The sequence below is a fragment of the Saimiri boliviensis genome, chromosome 2 (genome assembly GCF_048565385.1).
Source record: "Saimiri boliviensis isolate mSaiBol1 chromosome 2, mSaiBol1.pri, whole genome shotgun sequence".
Classification (NCBI taxonomy): domain Eukaryota; kingdom Metazoa; phylum Chordata; class Mammalia; order Primates; family Cebidae; genus Saimiri; species Saimiri boliviensis.
Window position 1 is genome coordinate 111,840,651 of NC_133450.1, and position 22,249 is coordinate 111,862,899.

A 22,249-nucleotide genomic window follows, 5' to 3' on the forward strand; every position below is an offset into this window, starting at 1 on the left:
AAAATCCCAAGAATACCTCCAAACTCATTCTGTGAGGCCAGCATTACTGATACCAAAGGCAGACAAAGGAGCATAAGAAAATACACCACTATCCTGGATCAATACAGATGCAAAAGTGCTCAAGAAAATACTAATAAGGAGAATTCAACAGTGTCCTAGATGAATTATACAACATGATCAAGTGAGAGTTATTCCTGGAATGCAAAGATGGATACCATAAACACATTAATGAAAGATACCATGTTAAAAGAATGAAGGAAAGAAAGCACATGACAATTTGTTTCAATTAGCACAGCAAAAGCATTTAATAAAGTTTAATATCCTTTCATGATTAAAAACATACTGACTAGAAATTGAAACAACCTCAACATAATAAAGGTCAGATGAACAACCTCCAGCTAATATCATTCTCAATGATGAGAGACAAAGTTTTCCAAGAGGAATAAAACAATGATGCCTGCTTTCACAATACTGGATAACCTAGCCAGAGCTATTAAGAAAGAAAGGAAAAAGAAAAGGCATCCAAATTGGAAATGAAGAAGTAAAATTTTCTCTATTCACAAATGACATGATCATCTTTGTAGAAAATCCTGAAGACTGCACAAAATAAACTGTTAGAACTAATAATTTGTCCAAGTTTCAGGATTATGAAATCAGCATACAAAAGTCAGCTGCATTTCTACACACTAACAGTCAATGATCCAAGAAGGAAATTAAGAAAACAGTTCCTCCCGGCTTGGTTGTGGATGCCTATAGTCCCAGCTACTTGGGAGGATGAGGCAGAAAAATTGCTTGAGCCTGGGAGTTCAATGCTGTCAGTTTTTATAATGATTATGCCTGTGAATAGCCAGTGTACTCCAGCCTGGCAATATAGTGAGACACCATCTTTAAAAAAAAAAAAAAAAAAGTCAGTTTACAATAGCATCAAAAAGAATAAAATAGGAATAAACTTAACCAGGAGGCAAAGATTGGCAGAATTTAAAGTTCCAGAGACTGGTTGTGTAACAAATGTAAAATACAAAAAATCTTATATTTATAGATTATAAGGCTCAGTTTCATTAAGATGTCAGTAGGACACAAAGTGATCTACAGGTTTAGTGTAATTGCTCTCAAAATCCCAGTGACATTTTTTCTTCAATTATATAAAAATCCACCCTTATAAACTGCATAAAGTTTACATGCAATTTCAAGGGATTCCAAATGGCCAAAGCAATCTTGAAAAAGAAAGTTGGAAGGATTTTACTTCCAAATTTCAAAATGTATTATTAAATGCTACGGTGGTCAAAAGTGTGGTACAGCAGTAAAGACGTACAGAGAGACCAGTGGAATGCAATACACAGTGCAGAAGGAAACTCTTACACATACGGTCGAATGAGTTCAATAAGGATGCCAAGACTTTTCAATCAGGGAAGGGACAGTCTTTCAACAAATGATATGGGAAAACTAGATATCCACAGGCAAAAGAATTAAGTTAAAGCTTTACCTTATATCATGTTTAAAAAACAAACAAACAAAAAAACACCTCAATAATGAATCAAAGACCCAAGTGTAAGATCTAAAACTATACAACTCTTGTTTTTTTTGAGATGGAGTCTCACTCTGTCGTCCAGGCTGGAGTGCAGTGGCATGATCTCGGCTCACTGCAACCTCTGGCTCCCAGGTTCAAGCAACTCTCTGCCTCAGCCTGCCAAGTAGCTGGGATTACAGGCAACCACCATCACGCCTACCTGATTTTTGTATTTTTAGTAGAGACAGGGCATCTTGGTCAGGCTGGTCTTGAACTCCTGACCTTGTGATTCACCCACTTCCGCCTCCCAATGTGCTGGGATTATAGGCGTGAGCCACCATTCCAAGCCGACAACTCTTAAAACATAGAAGGAGAGCGTCCTTTGGCAGTCATTTCTTGGATATGACACCAAAGGCCCAACCAACAAAAGGAAAAGTAGACAAATTGGATTGCATCAAAGGATACTATTAACAGAGTGAAAAGGCAACCTGCGGAATGACAGGACAGAGGTACAAATTACACGTGACAGAGTTCCCATCTAGAACAGACAAAGCACTCTCACAATGCAACAACAAAAACCCAACTAACGCAGTTCAGAAATGTGCAAAGGATGTGAACAGACAGTCCTCCAAGTAAGAGATGCAAATGGCCAATCAGCACATAAGAAGATGCTCACCATCACTAATTATTAGGGAAACAAACCAAAACCACGGGGAGAGGCTGGGCATGCTGGCTCACGCCTGTAATCCCAGTACTCTGAAAGGCCGAGGTGGGTGGATCACTTGAGGTCAGGAGTTTTAGACCAGCCTGGCTGATATGGTAACACTGTATCTCTACTAAAAACAGAAAAATTGGCTGGATGTAGTGGCACATGCCTGAAGTCCCAGATGCTGAGAAGGCTGAGGCAGGAGAATTGTTGAACCTGGGAGGTGGAGGGTGCAGTGAGCCAAGATTGCACCACTGCACTCTAGCCTGGGTGACAGAGCGAGACTCCATCTCAAAAAAAGAAAAAGGCCGGGCGCGGTGGCTCAAGCCTGTAATCCCAGCACTTTGGGAGGCCGAGGCGGGTGGATTATGAGGTCAAGAGATCGAGACCATCCCGGTCAACATGGTGAAACCCCGTCTCTACTAAAAATACAAAAATTAGCTGGGCATGGTGACGCGTGCCTGTAATCCCACTACTCATGAGGCTGAGGCAGGAGAATTGCCTGAACCCAGGAGGCGGAGGTTGCAGTGAGCCGAGATCGCGCCATTGCACTCCAGCCTGGGTAACAAGAGTGAAACTCCACCTAAAAAAAAAAAAAAGAAAAAAAGAAAAAGAAGAAAACCTACATGGACAGGCCACCTCAGACTCATTAGGATGGCTGCAATCAATACAGAAAATAACAAGTGTTAGCGAGGATGCTGAGCAGTTGGAACCCTTGTGTACTCTTACTGGAAGCTTAAAATGGAGCTGCAGCTATGGAAAACAGTATGGCAATTCATCAAAAAGGTAAAAATAGGCCAGGTGCGGTGGCTCACACTTGTAATCCCAGAACTTTGTGAGGCCGGGGCAGGCAAATCACTTAAGGCCAGGAGTTCAATACCAGCCAGGCCAACATGGTGAAACCCTATCTCTACCAGAAATGCAAAAATTAGCCAGGCATGGTGGTGCAGGCCTGTAATTCTAGCTACTCAGGAGGCTGAGGGATAAGAATTGCTCGAACCCAGGAGGCAGAGGTTGTAGTCAGCCAAGATTGCACCACTGCATTCCAGCCTGGGTGACAGAGCGAGAGACTGTCTCAAAACAAAGAATTACCACATAACCCAGCATTTCCACTTCTGGATGTGTATTCCCTACAATTCAAAGGGCCTCACACATTTATACACTGATGTTCATAGCAGCGTTGTTGAGAGCAAATTCTGACGTGTGTGAAAAATCATATTGTTTGCTGAGAAATCCTACTGAGAGTGGTGGCAAGGGAAACCTAGTCAGCCCCCCAAAGCAGCAAACTGCCCCCAAAGCAGAAAACTGCAAAGCACTATAAAACAGTAACCAATATAAGTATGTCTCACGCCAGATGAATTAGTTCTTTGAACACAGGACATGTGAACCTTTCCTTTGTTCCTTTGTAAAGAGTGCTTTCTAGTTTGTCTTTAACCAACAGTAAACACACACTAGCTGCCTGGTTAGTTTACCTTTTTTTTCTTTTTGAGACGGAGTTTCGCTCTTGTTACCCAGGCTGGAGTGCAATGGCGCGATCTCGGCTCACCGCAACCTCCGCCTCCCGGGTTCAGGCAATTCTCCTTCCTCAGCCTCCTGAGTAGCTGGGATTACAGGCACGTGCCACCATGCCCAGCTAATTTTTTTGTATTTTTAGTAGAGACGGGGTTTCACCATGTTGACCAGGATGGTCTCGATCTCTCGACCTCGTGATCCACCCGCCTCGGCCTCCCAAAGTGCTGGGATTACAGGCTTGAGCCACCGCACCCGGCCTTAGTTTACCTTTAACCAATGAAAGAACACAGAGCATCCGCTTGTAAAACTTGTCACTGTAAAGTCAAGAATAAATACAGCCAGGCGCAGTGGCTCACGCCTGTAATCCTAACACTTTGGGAGGCTAAGGTGGGTGCATCACGAAATCAAGAGATCAAGACCATCATGGTCAACACGGTGAAACCCCGTCCTACTAAAAATACAAAAAATTAGCTGGGCATAGTGGCGCGTGCCTGTAATCTCAGCTACTCAGGAGGCTGAGGCAGGAGAATTGCCTGAACCCAGGAGGCGGAGGTTGTGGTGAGCCGAGATCGCACCATTGCACTCCAGCCTGGGTAACAAGAGCAAAACTCCGTCTCAAAAAAAAAGAATAAATACATAGGTCAGAGTTTGCTCTGGACTCTCAGCTGGAAATGCTGTGAGACCCCTGGTACTCCCCTCGGAACCCAACTTTGGCTCTCTATCTCTGTTTCTTAATTCCTTCAGCACCGCGTGGGTTGGGCGTCTCCATGACTGAGCTGGTCTCATTATTCATAGCAGCCAAAAAGATAGCAGCAACCCAAGTGCCCACCAACGGATCAACAAACAAATGTGGTCTCTCCATACAGTCAAACATTATTCAGCCTTAAAAAGGAAGGAAATTCCGACACATGCTAGCACATAGATGAACCTTGAGGATGTTTTATGCAAAGTGAAATAAGCCAGTCACAAAAAGAGAAATACTTTATGATTCCACTTATGTGGAATAGACTTTACAGATTTAGCTCAGAAATATAACTCAAACGATGCTAAATAATCACAGTAACAAAACTTGGAGCAAGTGGCAAATCTGATTTCCAGAGCTGCCACCTAATTTAAGGTGTCCAGTTTCCATCAAAATATATAATGAAGCATGCAAAGAAATAAGAATATATGGCCCCAAGAGGGAAAAGCAGTCAGTAGGGAACTGTTCTTGAGGAAATCTAGACATTGGACTGAATAGACAAAGTCTAAGTCAACTATTCTAAATCAGTTACTTCAAAGAGTTCAAGGAAACCATGTCAGAAGAACTATAGGAAAGTATAAGAGCAGTGTCTCACAAAATAGTAAATACTGGATCAGGAAAAATAATCAGTACTAGGCTTAATACCTGGGTGATGAAATTATCTGTACAACAAATCCCCATGATACAAGTTTACCTATGTGACAAACCTGCACATGTACCCCTGAACTTAAAGTTTAAAGAAACAGAATGTTTTCTTAAAAAAGAACCAAACAGAAAATCTGGAGTGGACAACCACAATAACTGAAATGAAAAATTCACTAGATGGGCTAAACAGCAGAGTTAAAAAGTCAGAAAAAGAATTAGGAAACTTCAAGTTAGGTCAGTTGAAATTATATAATTATAGTAACAGAAAGAAAAAGGTAATGGTTAAAAACTTCCAAAATTTGATTTTTTAGAAACACCAAAAAGCTCAACAAATTCTGGAGAGGATAAACTCAAAGATACCACACGATAAAAAATTTGATAGACCTAATATCATACAACGTATGTTCTCCAACCACAATGAAATAAAAATTAGAAAACAATGACAGAAGAAAAGCAGAGAAATTCATAAATATGTAGAAATTAAACACGTAACTCAAAGGACAGTAGTCAAACAAGAAATAATAAAGGAAATTAGAAAATATCTAGAGATGAAGAAAAAGAAAACACAAAACTTATGGGATGCAACTGAAGTAGTGCTTAGCATGAAATACACAGCTGTAAGCCTATATGAGGAATAAATTACCAAAATTTTATGACAAGGAAGTAAAAAAGTCCTTACACTTTATATAAAAATTAACTCCAGATGAATTAAAGATTTAAACCTAAGACCTAACATCATAAAAACTCTAGAAGAAAACCTAGGCAATACCATTCAGGACATAGATGTGGGCAAGGACTTCATGACTAAAACATCAAAAGCAATGGCAGCAAAAGCCAAAATAGACAAATGAGATCTTTAGGGAATCCATGAGCCCCACACAGTTGGGGCCAGAATGTAGGGATCCATGAGCCCCACATTGGGTACCAGAATGTAGAGAGCCAGCCCTACATCACCCATGGGTACCCTGAGTTTCGTGGTGACAAAGGAATGAAAAAGACAGATTAAGAGAGTCAGTGGGACCAGGGGGCCATCACTTTATTACTTTGGAGGAGGCAGAAGCTCTACTTTGGAAGGCCCCAAGCTCTGATCATCCACTCTATTTACTGGAGTTACAATCACTTTGATCTACAGGGTAGGAGTGAAGTGATAGGGAGAGGGTGATGGTGGAGTTAATCAGTGAGCCAGAACTGGTGTATCATTCTAAAGACAGACAACAGCGGTGGTTTGAGAGTTTCACAAAACAAGAACATGTGGTTATCTTTAACTTATTACCTACGTGCAGCTGATGGAACTCGGACCTTACAAGGAGCCTACAAGTCTGACTATGTCATAGTGATATAAAGGGGTTTTACGTCCTTGAACACAAAGTTTATGGAAACAGAGCCTAGGTCACCCTGCACCAGAACATGAGGCATAGAGAGGCCTTCCTCCTCAGAGGCCCCCTGTGGCCTTCTGCAATTTGTTGTTCCCTGTTTACATGTTACTCATAACCAATTTATATAGGCACTATGTAAGCGCTTTCTCCTTTGCTGCTTTTCCCAACAGGATCTAATTAAATTTAAGAGCTTCTGCACAGCTGAAGAAACAATCATTAGAGTGAACCGGCAACCAACAGAATGGGAAAAAAATTTTGCAATCCACCCATCTGACAAAGGGCTGATACCCAGAATCTACAAATAACCTAAACAAAAATACAAAAAAAAAACAAAAAAAAAAAAAAAAAAAAAAAACAAACAAACAAAAAAAAAAAAACAACCTCATCATACCCTTTACCCAAAGGATATGAACAGACGCTTTTCAAAAGAAGACATTTATGCAGCCAACAAACATATGAAAAAACGCTAATCATCACTGGTAATTAGGGAAATGCAAATCAAAACCACAATGAGATACCATCTCATGACCGTTAGAAGAGCGATCATTAAAAAAATCAGGAGACAACAGATGTTGGAGAGGATGTGGAGAAACAGGAATGCTTTTACACTGTTGGTGGAAGTGTAAATTAATTCAACCATTGTGGAAGACAGTGTGGCGATTACTCAAGGACCTAGAAACAGAAATACAATTTGACCCAGCAATCCCATTACTGGGTATATATTGAAAGGATTATAAATCATTATACTATAAGGACACATGCACACGAATGTTCACTGCAGCACTGTTTACCGTAGCAAAGACTTGGAATCAACCCAAATGCCCATCGATGATAAGACTGGACAGGGAAAATGTGGCACATATACACCATGGAATACTATGCAGCCATAAAAAACAATTTGAGTTCATGTCCTTTGCAGGGACATGGATGATGTTGAAAACCATCATTCTCAGCAAACTAACACAAGAACAGAAAACCAAACCTGCATGTTCTCACTCATAAGTGGGTGCTGAACAATGAGAACACATGGACACAGGGAGGGGAACATCACACACCGGGGCCTGTCAGAGAGTGGAGGATAGGGGAGGGTTAGCAGGGGGTGGGGGATTGGGGAGGGATAACATTAGGAGAAATGTCTAATGTAGATGACAGGTGGGGGATGGATGCAGCAAACCACCATGGCATGTGTTTACCTATGTAACAAACCTGCACATTCTGCACATGTACCCCTGCCTGAACTTAAATTTAAAAAAAAAACCACGTAAAAAAGAAAGGTCAACTTAACTCAAAACAAACGGAAGGAAGGAAACAGTAAAACAGTAAAGATCAGAGTGAGAGTAAATAGATTGGAGAATAGAAAAATGTAGAGAAAAATCAACAAAATAACGCTTTGTACTTTGTAATGATTAGGAGAATTGACAAACTTATAGTTAGACTCACCAAGAAAAGGAGAGAGAGCAAAAAGAGAGAAGGAAGGGGAGAGACAGATGGAGAGAGACAAAATATTCAATTACTGCAACTGGAAATAAAAGTGAGGACTTTATTACTGACCTTAGACAAATAAAAGGGTTATTGAGGAAATAAAATTAACAATTGTCTAACAACAAATTAGAAAACATAGATGAAATGAAAAAATTCCTAGAATCACAAACTACCAAAGCTGACTAAGTAACAGATATCTGAATCATACAACTATTTTATGTAAGTTTGGCAGGTTTTTTTGGGATTAAAAAATGATATAATCATTCCATTCTTAAGGATGTAGCCAAGAACAATATAAGCCTATGTTCATACAAAGATTCCTATATTAATGTTCACTGCAACTTTATTTTATAGCCAGAAAGTGGAAACAACCCAAATTGCTATCAACAAGTGAATGGATGTGTTATATTCATACTTATTATTAAGCAATAAAAAAGGAATAAATCATTAATCAATGCTACAATATAGAGATTAATCTGAAAATAATTATGCTGAATGAGAGAAGACAAAAAAGTACACATACTGCATGATTTCATTTTTATACAGTTTTAGAAATGCAAAATTTCAGAGAAAGCAGGTAGCAGGAGTAAATTTAAGACAGTGAGGCAGATTATGAGTTAACTTAAAATGAGATGTCAGAAAGGCAATTGGATATGACTTTGAGATTCAGAGTAAGACTTCCTTGGAGATGACAAGTTGAGAATCATCAATTTATGGATTGCATTTAAATCTATTCACTTGAGAAAAGCGACATCTGCAACACGGAAGACTAGGATACTCCCAGTCCACACCACCCACAGATGTATTATAAAATAAAAAATAATAATAAAAAAACTGAAAGTGGCTAAATTCTGAAAAACAGACCATGTGTTCAGTAACCAAGTAAAAGTAAATGACCAGTCAAGAAAACCAAGTAAATGTAAATGACTAGTCTTCTACATTCTTTGTTTTTTGTTACTCATTACCCATCCCCACATATGCTTCACCCTCTACTATCCTAGCCAGCCTCTGATAACCATCTTTCTACTCTTCTTCTCTATTAGTTCACTGTTTTGATTTGTACATCTCACAAATAAATGAGAAAATGTGAAGTCTGTCTTACTGTGCCTGGTGTATTAGTTCATTTTCACACTGCTATAAAGAACTACCTGAGACTGAGTAATTTATAAAGAAAAGAGGTTCAATTGACTCACAGTTCCACATGGCCTGTGCAGGCCACCGGAAACTTAACAATCATGGTGGAAAGCAAAGGGGAAGCAAGGGATGTCTTACATGGTGGCAAGAGAGAAAGAGAATGAGGAAAGTGCTACACTTTTATTAAACTATCAGATCTCATGAGAACTCACTCACTATCCTAAGAACAGCACGGGGGAAATCTGCTGCCATAATCTAATCACCTTTCACCAGATCCCTCCCCTGACACATGGGAAGAGGGTCCCCTGGCCCAAAGCAGGTCCAGAAATGCTGTCCAAGAGCCTAGCCCTAGACTCAGGGACCCCAAGAGCCTACTTTTTGCTCTGCCACCCTGTGGCCAAGCTGGTACCTAAGATGCAAGATGAAGTTCCCTTTAATTTTCCCTCTGTTTTTCTCAGACATCAGGAGTCTTTTGCCATAGCCATCACCGCTGCAAATATGCTGGGTTACCCCTGAAGCCAGCATGTCTAGGAGCCCAAGGCCCATAGTTTGATATCACTGCTGTTTATTCTGGACCCTAAGGCTCTTAGTCAGCAGAAGATAAATCCTGCCATGATGGGGCCTTTCCTTCAAGGCAGTAGGTTCCCTTTTGGCCCAAGGTATGTCCAGGAATATAGTCTTAAGAGTTAGGGCCTGGACTGGGAGCCTCACAACTCTACCCAATGCTGTATAACAGATAAATTAAACAAAGTAGAAGAATTAAAAAAGCTACCACATAAAAATCAATTGCTAGGATGGCTACATCAGGGACTGGAAAAAAAAAAATCATTTCCATACACTACCACTGAAGAATCTGAAAAAGAAAGCAAGAAAATAACTTTATAGAAAATAATAAAGTATTTATAATAAATACAATCAAGGATGTAAAGACTAATACATTGAAAACTATAAAACATTGCTGATACAAATTAAAGAAGATATACATAAATGGAAAGACAACTTTGCTCATGAATTGGAAAAGGTAACATTGTTAAGATGTCAATACAACCCAAAGTATTCATCCCTATCCAAATTCCCAAAGTTTTTTTTCCAGAAATAGAAAAAAGTATAAAAAATTCCTATGAAATTCAAGGGACCCTGAGTAGCCAAAATAATCTTGATGAAGAAGAACAAAGTTGTATGCCTCATATTTTCTGATTTCAAATTTTACTGCAAAGCTATAATAATCACATTAGTGTGGTTCTGGCACGAAAATACACACATATACCAATGGAATATAGTAGAGACTCCAAAAATAAATCATCATATTTATTTTTGACACAGGCACTAACATTCAATGAGGAAAGGACTGTGTATTAAACTATTTGGGATTCTATAACAAAATAACTTGGACCAGGCAATTTGTAAACAACATGATTTATTCCTCACAGTTCTACAGCCTGAGGAGTCCAAGATCGAGACATCAGCATACTCAGTGTCTGATGAGGGCCTATTCCTCATAGATGGCACCTTCTATGTGTTGTGTTCTCACATGGCAGAATGGGCAAACAGGCTTCTTTATGCCTTTTATTTTTAAAGACAGTCTCCCTCTGTCACCCAAGACGGAGGGCAGTGGTGCTATCCCAGCTCACTGCAACCTCTGCCTCCCAGATTCTAAGCAATTCTCCTGGTCTCAGGCTCCAGAGAAGCTGACATTACAGGCACACATCACCAAGCCCAGTTAATTTTGTATTTTTAGTAGAGACGTGATTTCACCATGTTGGCCAGGCTAGTCTCAAACTCCTGACCTCAGGTGATCCACCCACCTCAGCCTCCCAAAATACTGGAATTACAGGAGTGAGCCACTGCTCCCGGCCTCAGCCTCTTTTATAAAGGAACAAATCCCATGTATGAGGATGAAACTTTTATGACCTAACTAATCACCTCTCCAAGGTCCCACTTCTTAATACCATTATCAAGGGGGTTAGGGTTTAACATATAAACTTTAGGGGAACAAAAACACACAGACAAAGCAGACAGTCTTTTGAACAAAAGTGATCCTGCATAAACTGGATATCTATATGCCAAAAAGTTAGATGCTTACCTTACACCGTATACAAAAAATTAACTCAAATTGGATCAAAGAGGTAAATGCAACAGCTAATAGTACTAAAGTCTTAGAGGAAAACAGAATGGAAAGGTTCGTAACATTGCATTTGGCAAAGCTTTCTTAGATGAAACACCAAAAACACAGGCAACTAAATTGAAAGTAGATAAATTACACTTATTTGAAATTTAAAACTATTTTGCATCAAAGAGTATTTTCAAAAGAGTGGAAAGGCAATCCACAGAATAAAAGAAAATATTTGCATGTCTTATGTCTGATATTTATAAATATATTCTAAGATACAGATTATATTAAAGAATTATATTCTATATTCTAAGATATAGATTATGTATGTTAAAGAATTATTTATATATATTTCAATTTCTAGATCCTTGAGGAATCACCACAGTCTTCCACAATGGTTGAACTAATTTACACTCTCACCAACAGTGTAAAAGTGTTCCTATTTCTCCATATCCTCTCCAGCATCCATTGTCTCAATTTTTTTAATGATCGCCATTCTAACTGGCGTGATATGGTAACTCAATGTGGTTTTGATTTGCATTTCTCTAATGACCAGAGCCGAGGAGCATTTTTTCATATGTTTGCTGGCCTCATAAATGTCTTCTTTTGAAAAGTGTCCATTCGGATCTTTCATCCACTTTTTGACGGGGTTGTTTTTTTCTTGTATATTTGACCTAGCAATCCCAATACTGGGTATATACCCAAAGGATTATAAATCGATCTATTATAAAGACACATGCACATATATGTTCACTGCAGCCCTGTTTACAATAGCAGAGACTTGGAACCAACCCAAATGCCTATTGAAGATAGACTAAAGAAAATGTGGCACATATACACAATGGAATACTATGCAGTCATAAAAAAGAATGAGTTCATGTTCTTTGCAGGGACGTGGATGAAGCCAGAAACCATCATTCTTATTATGAGAGAGATACCTAATGTTGGTGGCAAGGAGATGGAGGCAGCAAACCACCATGGCATGTGTATACCTATGTAACAAACCTGTAAGATCAGATCTGCAAGATCCTTTTCCAAATAGTTATTCACAGCTAACTGCCCATCAGGCCAAGGTCCCCAGGCTTTCAGAGACTTCTCCACTATGAAATACACTCCAGGCCCCACCCCGGCCACCAGCCACCCGCCACTGGCCATATCTTTGCCACTGCCTTGCTGGAACAAGTACACCCCTGAGAATTAAGGGGCTCTCCCACAGACACTCTCCCACCATAAGCAGATTCAGGGTAGTGGGGAAGATATCAAACTACTTCTAGATGGGAGGAGGGGCATCTTCTGCCAAAAACTAGCTGCCAATCAGTCTTCAACAAGACTTTACTCCTGAGTCTGAGGGGTGAGCGTAAGAGTGGCCGGAGCATCCACACGACATGCCTGGCAACTGCACCAATGAAGAGCTCATCCACCATTAGAATCACAAGGCAAAAACAAAAACAAAAAACAAAAAAAAAGAACTGCAAGGCACGCAACCCCTCCCACCGCCTCACTTCAGCATCTGTGGGGGCTGTACCAGGACATTTCTTGCTCTTGGGCCCCTCTGCTCCCTTCCCTGAGACAGCCAGAGTCCTACCTGCTTATGGGGCCACTTCAGCCTCTCCTCTGGGGTCCTGATCTTGGGCTTGAAGCCTCTCTGGGGGTCTCTACAGTGCTTTGTCTCAGGAGGGAGGTTCAGTGACTTGGGCCTCGTTTTGTGCCTCCTGGGGCTGCAGCTGGCCTTGTTGGGCGGGCAGGCAGGCCAGCCTCTGCAGAATCCCTGGCCTTACTGGTGCCAGTGATGCTGGTCATGCTCAGGTTCATGTTGATCTCGGCCATGATCTGGTTGATGTCCTCCTCCTGGTCCTCCAGGTCCCCATCCCCACACCTCAGGTGGTAGAGGGAGGCACTGGGGCTCCCATTGGCCTCCATGGGGTAGCAATCCCGGTAGCCCTGTTTGCTGGGACAGTAGTGGCCATCTTCTTCCTGGTCATGGGCCTCCAGGACAGAGGGCTCATCCTCCAGGATGGGCAGGTGGCCGTCCGAGTAATCCTGGCTTCCCTCTGCCCCATGGCAGTAAAGGTGCAGGTCTGCCCAGTCTGCCCTCCACCCACTCCTCCACCGCCTCCTGGAACTCATCAGTGTCCACAGGGTGCATGCCGTGGGCCAGGTACTCCTCCCAGTTGTAGTCCATGCCCTCCAGGTAGCTGTCATCCTCGCGGCAGTAGCAGATATATAGGTGATGCCCTCTTCCTCAGGCAAGCTCTTGTCGCAGTCTTCCTCTTCAGAGGTGTTATTCACATAGTAGGAGCTGGAGTCCCCATCGCGGCTATGGTAGCAGCACTCCTGTTCCTTGGGCATGAAGATCTCTGGCCACAGGGCAGCCAGCTCCTGGCCCTCGGGCACACAGCCCTCCTAGGGCAGCTCCACGTCCTCGCTCCTGGCCATGGGAGACAGGGCCTGGCCTCACCCTGTGGTCCAACATGCTGCTCCCCACACTCACACTTCCGGTGGGCCATGGTGGGCACCCACACAGCCATCATCACCCGGAGCAGCCACTGTAGGGGGAACATTGGGAAGGACAGAGTCAAAACCTCACAAAGCCTGGCCACACATGGGATCACTCACCCCCATGGCGCCTCCCACCACATTCTCCCACAGCAACGTGAATAACGACGGCTGAAGATTTTCACCGCAGCATCTTTTAAAAAACTGGAAATGACCTAAGTACTCGTAAATAAAAGAATGGTTAAATAAATGATGGCAGAGTTTGCACGCTGCAAGAGTTGACGGCATTTTTAAAGAGGCAGGACAAAACACACTACAGTGAGGGATCTTAAAGGCCTGTTTTGGAGGGAAAATGACAAGTGAGCTACAGCAAGCGCACGTGTGTAGATCCCAGTTCCAGCTCTGTCAAGATGGCTAGAGAACATACACACAATCCCCAGCCCATGCACAGACACAAAGGCACACAGAAAGGGGGAGCCCCAAATGGCCTATCAGCCATGTCCTCTGGGGAGTGGAGGGGAGGGGAAACAGGTAGGAGCAGAGGGGCTGTGCACATTTTACTTTATTAAAGATGTATGCACTGGTTGAGTGTTTTACAAAAACACACCGATTGTTATAATCAGCATTATAATGAAACTGACCTGCATACCTTTGAGGGTCTCTCTTCTAGCTGGGGAGATGTCAGAACTGAGACAAAATGTCCCATGGGGAAGGGCAGACACCAAGGGAAGGAAGTGGGTCTTCCTGCACCAGCTGCTGCTCTGGGCATCAGGAAAGGTGGCAAACAGGCCAGTTTCCTCCGGGAAAGCAGCCAGTGGAGCAAAGGGGCCAGCCTCCCAGGCGATCCAAACATGAGCACTCCACAGGGCACAGCCAGAGACACCCAAAACACAGGAGGGGGTGCTGACCCAAGGGAAGGCAGGACCAGGGGATGTGCCAGCCAGCACAGCCAGGGCGCGCAGACGAGCAGTATTAATTTGGGAAAAACTAAATTGTTTGGTTTCATTGGAGTAGTTTGAATGCAAAACGAGTAGTTTGCATGCAAAGGTGTGTAGCAGGGGTGTGTGGTGTGTGCATGAGATACAGTGTGTGTGGTGTGGGAAGTAGGAAGTGTGTGCTGTGTGTGTGTATGGTGGCAAGGAGTCCTGGAAAGTGTGGTGAGCGTGTGTAGTGTACTGTGTATGGTGTGTGGTATGTGGTGTGTGTGATATGAATGTGATAGTGTGTGGAATATGATACAGTGTGGAAGGGTTGAGTGTGTACATATGCTTTATGTGTATGGTGTAGTGTTTGTGGTGTATGGTATGTATGGGGTGTGTGTAACTGTGTGGTTGTATGAGGTGTGTGTAGTATATGTGGTGTGTATGGGATGTGTGTCGTGTACATGAGGTATGTATGGTGTGTGTATGTATGATATTGTGTGTGCGGTATCTGTGTAGTGTGAGTAAGTTGTCTGGTGGAATGTGGTGTGTTGTACAGGTGATGTAATATGTAGGTCAAGTGTGGTTTGCTGTGTATGGGGTATTTATGAAGTGTCTGTGTGTGTGTGGCATGTATGGGGTGTGTGGTGTGTATTAAATGTATGTGGTGTATGTATGGTATTATGCAGTGAGTGTGGTATGTGTGTTGTGTGTATATAAGGTGTGTGTGGTGTGTATGGGGTATATGTGTAGTGTGTGGCACGTGTGAAAAGTGCATGATGTGTATAAGTGCGTGGTGTGTGTGAGGTAGGCATGGTATATACATGATGTGTGTGAGGGTTACATGCATGTTGTGTGTATCGGGTATGTGTGTGGTGAGTGTGGCATATATGGGTTCAATATGTGCAGTGTGTGAGGTGGGCATGGTGTATATGTATTGTGCAGTGTATGGTGTGTGTGAGGTGGGTATAATATGTGTGTGGTGTCTGTGATGTATATGTGTTCAGTGCATGGTGTGTATGAGGTGGGCAATGGAATATACGCAGTGTGTGTGAGGTGGTTATAATATGCATGTGGTGTGTATGGGGTATGTGTGTGAGGCGGGTATGATATATCTGTTGTGTATGGTGGATATGATATGTGTGTGGTGTGTGTGAGGTGGGCATGATATGTGTGTGGTGTGTGTGAGGTGGGTGTATGTGTTGTGTATGGTGGGTATGATACGTGTGTGGTGTGTGTGAGGTGGGTATGATATGTGTGCGGTGTGTGTGAGATGGGTATGATATGTGTGGTGTATATGGGTTAAATGTGTGGTGTATGTGACGTGGGCAAGGCATATATATGGTGTGTGGTGTGTGAGGTGGGTATATGTGTGTGGCGTCTGTGTGGTGTATATGCAGTGTGTGTGGTGTGTGTGAGGTATGATACGTGTGTGGTGTGTACGTAGTGTATATGGGTTAAGTCTGTGGTGTGTGAGAGGTGGGTATGATATGTGTGTAGTGTATGTGAGGTGGGTATGACATGGGTGTGGTGTATGTGTAACATATGGGTTAAGTGTGGTGTGTGTGAGGTGGGTATGTGTGTGTGCAGTGTGTATGCTATATATGGGTAAGTGTGTGGCATGTGAGGTGGGCACGGTATATATGTGGTGTGTTAAGTGGGTATGTGTTGTGTGTGGCATGGATGGGGTACGTGTGTGAGGTGGGAATGATGTGTGTGTGGTGTATATGGGTTCAATATGTGCAGTGTGTGAGGTGGGCATGGTGTATATGTGGTGTGTGGTATGAGGTGGCTATGTTATGTGTATGGTGTGTGTGTGAGGTAGGTATGATATGCATGTACTGCGTATGGGATATGTGTGTGAGGTGGGAATAATGTGTATGTGGTGTCTATGGGTTAAATGTCTGGGGTGTGTGAAGTGGGCATGGTGTATATGTGGTGTGGGGTGGTTACACGTATGGTGTGTATGAGATAGGTATAATAGGTATGTGCTGTGTATGGGGTATGTGTGTGAGGGGGGTGTAATGTATGTGGTGTGGATATGACGTGTGTGGTGTGTGTTGTACATGGTTAAGTGTGTGGTGTGTGTGAGGTGGGCATGGTATGCATGCTGTATGTGGTATATATGGGTTAAGTGTGTGGTATGGGTGAGGTAGGCATAGTATGTATGTGGTGTGTATGTGCGTGTATGTGTGGCATGTATGGGGTATGTGTGTGAGGTGCATATGGTATGTGTATGGGGTATGTGTGAGAAGTGGGTATGATACATGCGTGGTGTATGAGATGGGTATGATATGTGTACGGTGTGTGTGAGGTGGGCATGGTATGTGTGCTGTGTGTGGTATCTACGGGTTAAATGTGTGGTGTGTTTGAGGTAGCCATGGTATATACGTGGTGTGTGAGGTGTGTATGTGTGTCGTGTGTGGCATGTATGGGGTATGTGTGTGAGGTGGGTGATATGTGTAAGGGGTATGTGTGTGAGGTGGGAATGACGTGCGTGGTGTATATGGGTTAAATGTTGGGGTGTGACAGGTGGGCATGGTTTATAAGTGTTATGTAGTGTGTGAGGTGTGTGTATGATATGTGTGTTGTGTGTAGTGTGTGTGAGGTGAATATGATAGGTTCCTGGTGTGTCAGGTGGGTATGATATGTGTATGGTGTATGTGAGGTGGTTATAGTATGTCTGTGGTTATAGTATAGTATACATATGTGCTGTATCCGTACAAATTCAATGTGTGGGGTGTGTGAGGTGGGCATGGTGTATAATGTAGTGCATGGTGTGTGAGGTGGGTGTATGTGTGTTGTGTATGGTGTGTATGGGGTATGGGTGTGGTATCTATGAGGTGGGCATGGTACATATGTAGTGTGTGGTGTGTATGGGTTATGAGTGTGGTATGTGTGCAGTGGGCATGGTATGTGTGTGCTGTATGTACATATGCGCACACATGCATACCTGTGCACTGCAGATGACAGGCAGGCCAGCAGCCCGGGACACACAGCGGTGACCAGCTCCGCCAAGGCAGAGCTCTGGGCGGGAGTGGCCAGGCACCTGGCAGATCAGGATCTAGAGAACTAGCTGTGTCACCATCTCCACCCAAGTTCATCACTAACATGAACCTGTAAGATGCACTTGAACTGTTCCACTTCTGATTAGAACCAGAAACACTCCAGATGGGCTCAGCGCAGCCAAGGGGGGACTGTCTTACAAGGCCACAGTGTGGGGTGGGCGAATGAATCACGGAGGCAGCTACCTTTTGTTTTTTCAAATGCAAAACATTCTGAAAGGCTTAAGCAACACGTATTTAATTTAAAAGCTCAATTGAGATGAAGAAAGAAAAAGAATACATGCTCAGCTCCAGAGACATGCAAATGAGACTGGGGGACAGAGGGAAGATCGATCATTACTTCCATGATCCCTGAACAGCAGCAGCGGGTCTGAGCATCTTATCTCCACCAAGCAGGCCAGCAGGCAAGCCAGATGCCACGTCATCTTGTGCACACCCCAGACACCATCCCCAAAAGCAGGCAAATGACTATCTCATTTGTTCAGGGATGGCAAAATGGTCCAGGGTTGGTAGCCGTGTTTTCTTCCCAGCAAGACCTAACTGCTGTCATCTTTCTCTGGGACCCAGCCTCGTGAATAGAGTAGAAAGGTGGCCAGCAGAACCCAAACTGTTCTGCCCACAGGCTCCTCCCTACAGACCACACCTCAGTGCAACACAGTTTCCAAATCCAAGACGCAGAATCCATGAACAGAAAACCTTCTGCTCCAGAAGGCACTTACAGGAAGTGAATATTAAAATCAAGTATTTCTACATTTTTTCTAACATAATCAGTATTTCTTATTGCAAATACTAAAAGATGTTTACCATTTATAACCAGAAATACTGTTTCTCATAAAAACCAATAAAATGTAAATCATTCAGTGACCCATCTTTCTGGAAAAGAGTAACACTATATGAAATTGAGGTATTGCCCCTAAAACCAAGATGATGGGCCCTGAAACTCTAAATATTTGAATTGTTAACTAACTTCATATCAAGCGCCTTTAATAAAAACGATGTCAAGCAGACACACTATTAGAACTGATTGGAAAATCAAATTTCAAACTGACACAGCTGTATCAAAAAAAAAAAATGAAGAGAGAAAAATCGCCTCATTGCTTTTTAGAATTTTCAAAGATGATGTTAAACCCAGCCACGGTTCTGATGTCTAGGAAAGCAACTACTGTGGTACAAAAGGACGAGGATTAAATGAGATCAGTGAGAGCTCGCTTTCCCAACTAACCCAGGCAGTGAGAGTGCAGGCTTTCAGCACAGCCCAGGGTTCCCGGAATTGAAAATTCCATCAATGCTTCCATGGGTGGGAAAGGCTGGGATCTTCATTCCTATGACACAAGACCTTGAAGGTTGCTGAAAAATGCTAGTCCCATCTGACTGGGGCAGCATTTTCATTTATTGCACACCATTAAGGTTGGGGTTTCGTTGGTTTGGTTTCGTGTGGTGTGGTGTGGTGTGGTGTGGTTTGGTTTGTAGAGACAGAATCTTGCTCTGTTCCCCAGGCTGGAGAGCAGTGGGGCAATCTCAGATCACTGCAAACTCTGCTTCCTATGTTCAATCAATTCTCCTGCCTCAGCCTCCCGAGTAGCTGGGATTACAGGTCTGTGCCACCACACCCGGCTAATTTTTGTTGTTTTTTTTTTAAGTAAAGATGGGGTTTCATCACATTGGCCAGGCTGGTCTTGAACTCCTGACCTCAAGCGATCCACATGCCTCCGCCTCCCAAAGTGTGGGGATTACAGGCATGGGCCACCACACCTGGCTACCATTAGATTTTGGCAGGAATCCTTGTGCTAGATGCCATTTCCCCACCAATCACTGAGCAGTAATTATTTCCTGCCCCTGGTGCTGCTGGATACTTTAGGGCAAGCTGTTGTCCCTGCCCACCCACCTAAGGACAGAAACCTCCAACTCTGCCTTGCCAGGTAAACTGACCAGTGTGTCTGAGATGGCGAGTCCTTTGTTATACACGGTCCTCAAAAAAAATGAGACAATTCTTTCACTTACACCAAAGTAAGCAAATGCTGAAAGCGCTTATAATGAAACGTCGCATTCCCCAATCTGGACTCAGCAACTCCGCTGGCCAACCTTGTCATTATTTCTGATTTTAATTCTACTGGTGGCTATTTTTCACCTCTCTAAATATTTTTAAAACTCTCTTTCTGGGTGTCACCCTTGGATAATATTTATTGGCATCTCAGTATGAGAGGTGAGCTTGGCAGGCCACAAACTCCCAGGCTCTGGTCCAAGTAACCAGATAATCACATCAGCTACTGCAGCCACAGTCACACAGAGGGGCTTTCCATTCTTAGCGAACCTGGGGTCAAAGAGGTCCTTCCAAGAGCTCTCACCTAACTCTGGGGACACAGAAGCATCCATCAGAAGACCGGTGGTCACAAAGCCTTCAGGATGGATACAGGCTCTTTTCTTCACTTTATAAAGCCCCAGATAGGCTGGCACTAACACGGCATGTCACTGTCACACTTTGAGGGCAGGAACTGGCTCCTGCTCCAGGTTGCATCCTCTGCTTCCAGCACCAGCCAATCTGCTCCATGCAGGATGAGCAGGTAGCTTCAGGCGGTCCATCCAACCCTCACAAAGGGTAGAGGAGCAGAGAGTATGAGCAGCCAAGATGAAGTCCTCACAGGCTTGATTCTTTCTACTATGTGAGATATTCTCCATACCTGAGGGATGAACAGCAAAGAAGACGTCCTCTACCCATACAATGGGGACAGTAATCAGCCCTAAGAAGGAAGGAAATTCTGATGCATGCTACAACACAGATGGGGCTTGAAGACATCATGCAAAGTGAAAGAAAGCCAGTTGCAAAAAGACAAATGACTGTATGATTCCACTCAGATGTGGCACCTAGAGTCGTCAAACTCACAGAGACAGAAAGTAGAGGCTGGGCGCAGTGGCTCATGCCTGTAATCCCAGCACTTTGGGAGGCCGAGGCGGGTAGATCGCCTGAGGTCAAGAGTTCGAGACTAGCCTGACCAACATGGTGAAACCCCATCTCTACTAAAAATACAAAAAATTAGCCCAGTGTGGTGGCAGGCACCTGTAATCCCAGCTACTCGGGAGGCTAAGGCAGGAGAACCACTTGAACCCTGGAGCCAGAGGTTGCGGTGAGCTGAGATCACACCGTTGCACTCCAGCCTGGGCAACAAGAGCAAGACTCCACCTCAAAAAAATGTAAAGACAGACAGTAGAATGGTAGCTGCCAGGGGTTGGGGGGAGACAGAAGGAAGAGCTTCACCTCCTTCCAGCATTCAGTCCACCCCATCTCTACTGTTCACACAAACTCACACCCCATGGGACTCAGCCTGCAGCTTCTCCCAGCCCAGGAGCCCAGGAGCTGGACAGTGGGTAGAGGCACAGACCTCCCTTCCTAACAAATGAGAGGGAAGACACAGTGCCCCATCACTAGTGCCATCGCCCAGTCCCAGCTTAGCCATGGAGCCCACTCCAAGGGACCCCCCTGCCAGTGCTGCTAGCACCCACCGAGGGAGGGCTGTCAGTACACAGTCACAAGCTCCAGCTTTATCCACTCATGCCCTGGACACTGCTCAGAGCCCCAGCAGGTTCCATGTTCATGTCACCCTAGCCCTCCTGCCCAAGAGATCCTAAGTTCAGGAGACCCTCTCCAAGCCCAGGCTGCAGGGGAAGGCAGCCCCCAGTGTCACCTAGGAATGAGTGCAGAGGAAAGGGCATCCTGGATGCTTCAGACTGGGAAACACAGATTCTATCTCCTACATAGTGGCCACACCTCCTGGGAGAGGAGAAACTCCTGCCTCATCTCAATGGAGAGACCCTGACCCAGAGACCTGAGAAAAAGCCACCTGTGCCAGGCACGGTGGTTCAAGCCTGTAATCCCAGCACTCTGGGAGGCCAAGGCGGGTGGATCACGAGGTCAAGAGATTGAGACCATCCTGTCAACAAGGTGAAACCCCGTCACCACTAAAAATACAAAAAATTAGCTGGGCATGGTGGCGCGTGCCTGTAATCCCAGCTACTCAGGAGGCGGAGACAGGAGAATTGCCTGAACCCAGGAGGCAGAGGTTGCGGTGAGCCGAGATCGCGCCATTGCACTCCAGCCTTGGTAACAACAGCGAAATCCGTATCAAAAAAAAAAAAAAAAAAAAAGCCACCTGCAGGCTCCCAGCACCTACCAAGCTGCACCTCAGGAAAACCTGTCCTGCTTCAACCTGCAAAGCCCTCATGTTCTAATTTCTAGAACCTCTGTCCTTTCTCAAAGATGTCGGAAAATAGAAAAAAACAAAACAAAACAAAACAACAACAACAACAACAAAAAGAAGCACAGGAGGTTGAAGAGGCCAAAAGCAGTTTAGCGCCCCTCCCCAAAAAGTGCCAAACACCTGATACGGAGTTTGGGGTGCTTGACCCTCCATGTGCCCATTTAGGAGCTGACTGTGCTCAACCAAGATTTAGGTCTGGTCTCTGCCAGGTGTTATCTAAACAGATCTGAAAAAATAAACTTTCCTCTTTCCAGTAAATACTAAGTTAACACTGGCAGGCCCCTCTAAGGCTCTGCTCTCC

At 43.8% G+C, this 22,249-nt stretch overlaps 1 protein-coding gene across 1 annotated transcript in view; it reads right to left on the reverse strand.

Annotated features, from left to right (window-relative positions):
- Nucleotides 1-22,249, reverse strand: part of LOC120363115 (amyloid-beta A4 precursor protein-binding family A member 2-like) — a 58,186-nt gene that overhangs the window by 34,938 nt on the left and 999 nt on the right. The window contains exons 2-3 of the mRNA XM_074394026.1: nt 20,041-20,373; nt 12,800-13,760 (exon numbers count right to left, since the gene is read on the reverse strand). Of these exons, the coding sequence (XP_074250127.1) occupies nt 12,898-13,563 (666 nt within the window). The 5' untranslated portion in view covers nt 13,564-13,760; nt 20,041-20,373 and the 3' untranslated portion in view covers nt 12,800-12,897. The remainder of the gene's footprint in view (nt 1-12,799; nt 13,761-20,040; nt 20,374-22,249) is intronic.